The sequence below is a fragment of the Macaca fascicularis genome, chromosome 7 (assembly GCF_037993035.2).
Source record: "Macaca fascicularis isolate 582-1 chromosome 7, T2T-MFA8v1.1".
Lineage (NCBI taxonomy): Eukaryota > Metazoa > Chordata > Mammalia > Primates > Cercopithecidae > Macaca > Macaca fascicularis.
The window spans coordinates 102,266,084-102,272,083 of record NC_088381.1 but is presented as its reverse complement, the minus strand read 5'-3'; the positions used below and the strand labels follow the sequence as shown (position 1 = coordinate 102,272,083).

General features: G+C 47.2%; 1 protein-coding gene across 1 annotated transcript in view; it reads left to right on the top strand.

The window, feature by feature from the left end:
* Positions 1–446: 446 nt before the first annotated feature.
* SPTSSA (serine palmitoyltransferase small subunit A) overlaps positions 447–6,000 on the top strand; it is a 37,848-nt gene continuing 32,294 nt past the window's right edge. Inside the window, exon 1 of the mRNA XM_005561053.4 lies at positions 447–591. Coding sequence (XP_005561110.1) covers positions 480–591 — 112 coding nt within the window. The 5' untranslated portion in view covers positions 447–479. The remainder of the gene's footprint in view (positions 592–6,000) is intronic.

Here is a 6,000-nt window from a genome sequence, read left to right as displayed (position 1 = left end):
CGGTTCTCCCTGGCAATCCCCCTCCTCAGAAGGATGCCTGAGGCATAACAAGTGTTCCAGAAATATTTATTCCGCAACCGCTCTGGGCCAGTCTGGATGGACCCGGCGCCCGCTGGGCTGGGGGCCCCCGGCCGGCACTGACGCCCCGCCCACCACCGGCCGGCCCAGGCGGGGCGGGGCGCGGCCGGGCGCTCTCGCGGGGACCGTTCTCCGGCTCGCGTGGGCGATGCCCGGGCAGGGAAGCGGGAGGGGACGACGGGACGCGAGGTAGCGGCCTGGCCAATGAGCGCGGGTCGGGCGGGGCTCGGGGACGGCGGCCTGGGCGCGCGCGGGGCTGGGCGTGCCGCGGGTGACGGCGGGGCCGGGCGGGCCAATGGGCGCTGGGTGGCGGGCGGGCGGGCCTGGCTGCCGGGGGCTTTAGGACGTGAGCGGGCGGCCGGCCGGACAGACTTACGTGTGAGCTGCATCGCGGGAGGCGCATGGCGGGGATGGCGCTGGCGCGGGCCTGGAAGCAGATGTCCTGGTTCTACTACCAGTACCTGCTGGTCACGGCGCTCTACATGCTGGAGCCCTGGGAGCGGACGGTGTTCAGTATCCTGTCCGGGTCGCGGGCGCGGGGGCCGGGTTGGGGGCGCGGGCCGCGGGGCCGCAGCTCCCAGGCCCGGGGCCTGGGGTGGAGGTTGGAGCGGCGGCCCCGCGGGTCCTATGCGCGGAAGCCGAGGAGTCGGGGGGCAGGGGGAGGTCTGGGGGCCTAGGGCCGGGCTTGCGGGGTTAAGTGGGAGGTGGGGGAGGCGAGAACTCTTGAGATCCGGAGTCACCCGTGAGTCGCTGGACCCAAGGAGGAAGCGTCTTGATTCCTGGAGAAAATCTCCGAGGGTGATGTGTAACCCAGTGTGTCGCCTGCACTTCGGCCGCGCCTGCCTTTGGTTCAGTTCCCTGTTCCTGTAGGAGGCGGGGATCATGTAACAGTGGAGTACATCGCTCCCGGCTTGGACGCCGTTGACCTTTAAGTGTTCCTGATGTAGTTGGCTTTGGGTCTACCAAGAATTCTAACCAGTTAACCAGCTTTTAAGCGAGATTCTGAATTTGTAGGCATGACACTCCAGTAGTTTTTGACAGCAGTTTAAGTTATTTGTATCTTTTTGGTCTTCAAGGTGGGGAGTTTTAAAAGTGTATTGCTTCTTTGCACCGTCCGTAGAAGTCGGCCTGAAAAGTGGTGCAATTTGCGGTTAGTTGTCGGTAGGGTTTGAAACTGTTGTGGTGGATAGTTAGTAAATTATTAATGACTGTTGAGTGGTTACTATAAGCAAAGCATTTGTGCAAAGCACATTTTCTGTATCTTAACTCATCTAACTTTGAGAACTTCAATTAATAACTCAGGATTGTGAAGATAGGCTCCCTGAAAGTCTGATGTTTCTTGTCTCTACTTGTCCATATTGACATCCTTTGATGATATTCTTGCAGATTGAATACTGATAATGAATGAGATGTAACTTTTTACAAACTCAGGCCAATACGAAACAGATATTTCACAGAACATGTTTAGTTTATCCACGTTCTCTCCTTTTCAGTGTGGTTTAGTTGGAGTAGCTTACTTCAGAACAACTTTGCGAATGCATTGTTGCATTCCAGTGAGTGACTGAAGTAATTTCATTCCAAGCCTTATCAAGTGTGTTTGTTTTGAAATAGCTTAAGGTTGTACTCAAAGCTGAGTCTTTTGTTTCAGCACTTTTGAAGAATTTGAGATGCTTTCAAAGCAGTTTATTTATTAGGAATTTAAGAACCAGAATGCATATTTTGGATTTAGACACTGAAGATAGTTTGCTTTGATTTCCTGCACCATTTATTTGTAGCTGCACTTTAGTCTCACTCTTTAGGGCTCACAGGGCCATGCCTTGTAAAATACATACTTAAATGTATATTTAATAGAAGTCTCTCTGTAGAAGCAAGCGTATCTTGACTCACATAACACATCCTAAAATTAAACAATGCTGGGTTACATTGAAGCTCTTTAAATCAGAGATTGAATGTAGAGTGCACTATTAGAATATAGTATAGATTTTACACCTAAAAGCTTTTACACCTAAAATCTAATATAGATTTTACACACTAAAATGCTACAGTTATCAATGATGTTAAGATTTTTCTGTTATGTTGCAATAGTGACAGTATCCTATAAAGAACTAGGTGATGGCTTTTTTGGGGTATGGAGAAATAAATTATGAAATGAAATTCAGTGCCTTAGTAGATATTTGCCTTTAATGGTTTTGAGTTACCATTGGTTTAGCGACCAAGTAGTTTCAAATTTTTTTTTCAAATAGGTGACACCTGCAACCAACTGACATCCAGTATTATAGAACCTTATGATTTTAAACTTGAGATTAAAAAAAGTCTTATTTCAAATTTCATGTTATTGGGGTTAGAAATGCAATTATTTGACATAAGCCAGTCTTGAATTACTATCAGCTGTTATATTTATATTTTTCCACTTCAACTTCTAGAATCATTTAAAACTATCTGGTAGTTTGGAACATCAATTTGAGATTGAATCCTCGTTTTAGCTTGACGGAAGAACTGAATAAGAAAGCTGGATTTTTTTTCCCCCAACTTGTCAGGAGGCTTACTGTCAAGTACTTTGAATTTCATAAATCCATTAACGATTAGTAAGCTTCACCCAGAACTATTTGTGGCCAGCTACATGATGTTAAAGGAAAGAGGCATACTTTCTACAGCTTAAACATTACATTCAACTTAATCATCAATCCCAGAAACCTAAAATTTAGAGAAATTTGCCTCTGCCGGTCTGAAAATTGGTGTCTGTCTGAGTTAGAAGTCCTGAACAGAGTAAGACTTTAGATTGATTTCTTTTCTCTCTCTCTCTCTCTCTCTCTGTCTGTCTCTGTGTGTGTGTGTGTGTGTGTGTGTGTGATGGAGTTTTGCTCTTATTGCCCAGGCTGTAGTGCAATGGCACGATCTCAGCGCACTGCAACCTCCGCCTCCCAGGTTCAAGTGATTCTCCTGCCTCAGCCTTCAGAATAGCCAGGATTACAGGTGCCTGCCGCCACGCCCGGCTAATTTTTGTATTTTTAGTAGAGATGGGGTTTCACCACATTGGCCAGGCTGGTCTTGAACTCCTAACCTCAGGTGATCTGCCCGCCACAGCCTGCCAAAATGCTGGGATTACAGGCATGAGCCACCATGCCTGGCCAGATTAATTTTCTTTTTTTTTCTTTTTCTTTTTTTTTGAGATGGAGTCTCTGTCGCCCAGGCTGGAGTGTGGTGGTGCAATCTTGGCTCACTGCAACCTTTGCATCCCTGATTCAAGCAATGCTCCTGCTTCAGCCTCCCAAGGTAGCTGGGATTACAGGTGCCCACCAACAAGCCCATCTAATGTTTGTATTTTTAGTAGAGCCAGGGTTGGGGGTGGGGTGGGGGAGTGGTTTTACCATGTTGGCCAGTCTGGTCTCAAACTCTGACCTCAAGTGATCTGCCCACCTTGGCCTTCCAGAATGTTGGGATTACAGGCGTGAGCCAACGCGCCTGGCCCAGATTAATTTCTTAAAGAGGATAGATGCATTAGTTTACATTTCCTTGCTATATAATGCCTTTTTAAAAATTTGAAGTTGTGGGCCTAGTGCGGTGGTGGGTGCCTGAAATCCCAACTACTGGGAGGCTGAGGCAGGAGAATCGCTTGAACCTGGGAGGCGGAGGTTGCAGTGAGCCGAGATCATGCCACTGCACTCCAGCGTTGGTGACAGAGCAAGATTCCATCTCAAAGAAAAAGAAAAAGTTGTAATTTCAGGGGAAATTGATAACGTACTATCACTGTACTTTCCAGGGGCATCCTTGAGCATCTGAATGGATGTTTAGAAATTCTTTGCTTCTTGACTTCCCAAATCAAATAGCTAGAAGTTAGTTAAAAGCTGTTGTAAATTGAAAGTCAATCTCGGCCGGGCACGGTGGCGGTTCACCAGCCTGGCTAACATGGTGAAACCCCATCTCTACAAAAAAAAAAAAAAAGCCGGGTGTGGTGGCGCACACCTGTAGTCCCAGCTACTTGGGAGGCTGAAGCAGGAGAATCGCTTGAACCCAGGAGGCAAAGGTTGCAGTGAGCTGAGATCGCGCCACTGCACTCCAGCCTGGGCCACAGAGCAAGACTCCATCTCAAAAAAAAAAAAATGTCAATCTCAGGTCTGGTGCGGTGGCTCACACCTGTAATCCCAGCACTCTGGGAGGCCCAGGTGGGCAAATAGCTGAAGTCCAGGAATATGAGACCAGCCTAGGAAACATGGCAAAACTCTGTATCTACTAAAAATGCAAGTATTAGCCGGGTGTGGTAGTGCACGCCAGCTACTTCGGTGGCTGAGGCACCAGAATCTCTTGAACCTGGGAGACGGAGGTTGCAGTGAGCTGAGATGACACCACTGCACTCCAGCCTGGGCGACAGAGCGAGACTCCGTCTCAAAAAAAAAAAAAAATTGCAATTTATAAAAAAGATTTTAAGATGTGTTTTTAAGGAAAAGCCTCTATTGGGTCAAGTCAGACACATTGTAAATAGTTCTTGAAACAGTGAGATTTATGAATAAGTTTTGTAAATTCTTCCTCATTAGGGCCTATATGCTAAGTTTTCTTTTACCATCTGTCTTGTCTTTTCTTTCTTTGTATTTTTTTTTTGAGACAGTCTTGCTCTGTCACCCAGGCTGGAGTGCAGTGGTGTGATCTTGGTTCACTGCAACCTCTGCCTCTGGGACTTAGGCGATTCTCCTGCCTCAGCCTCCTGAGTAGCTGGGACTACAGGCCGTGCCACCATGCCCAGCTAAATTTTTGTATTATTAATTGAGGTGGGGTTTCACCATGTTAGCCAGGCTGGTCTTGAACTCCTGACCTCAAGTGATCCACCCACTTCAGCTTCCCGAAGTGCTGGGATTGATTATAAGCATGAGCCGAGATGCCCGGGCTACCATCTGTCTTCTAATAAGACATTTGAAGTGATACATTAGCGTTTGGTTTGTCAAGGAATATTTGAACTTTTTCCACGTGCAGACATGTTTCTATCTTACAGAGAAATGGGACATGACACCTGCATTAAGACAAAAGATAACAATAAAAAAGAATCTGATAAGTGCTAATTAGTATTACAGTATGTACTACAAAAGGAGACCTACCATAGACTGAGAACCACTTACCTCATCTCAGGAGGAGACATTTTTAACAGACGTTTCAAAAGTTTCCTTTCCCTACCGGCATCCAAAGGTGGGAAAGAAAAGACCAGGTTTTGGCCAGGCGTGGTGGCTCACCCCTGTAATCCCAGCACTTTGGGAGGCCGAGGCGTGCAGGTCACAAGGTCAGGAGATCGAGACCATCCTGGCTAACACAGTGAAACCCTGTCTGTACTAAAAATACAAAAAACTAGCCGGACATGGTGGCAGGCACGTGTAGTCCCAGCTACTCGGGAGGCTGAGGCAGGAGAATGGCGTGAACCTGGGAGGCGGAGCTTGCAGTGAGGCGAGATTGAGCCACTGCACTCCAGCCTGGGCGACAGAGGGAGACTCCGCCAAAAAAAAAAAAAAAAAAAAAAAGACCAGGTTTTGTAACCAAGAGAGGCTTTTGTAACAGTGAGATTGGCCCTGAAGTATCTCACTGGATAACATTGTAACCATGCCTGTTGAGAGGTGAAAAAACTAAGAATAGTTTGTTAAAATAATTTGAATCAACTTTGGGAGGCTGAGGTGGATGGATCACCTGAGGTCAAGAGTTCAAGGCCAGCTTGGCCAACATGGTGAATTCTTGTCACTACTAAAAATACAAAAATTAGTGGGGTATGGTGGCTGGCACCTGTAGTCCCAGCTACATAGGAGGCTGAGGCAGGAGAATTGCTTGAACCCGGGAGGCGGAGGTTGCAGTGAGCCAAGATTGCGCCATTGTACACCAGCCTGGGCAACAGAGCAAATACTCTGTCTCAAAATAATAATAATAATAATTCGAATCAGAAGTATGCTA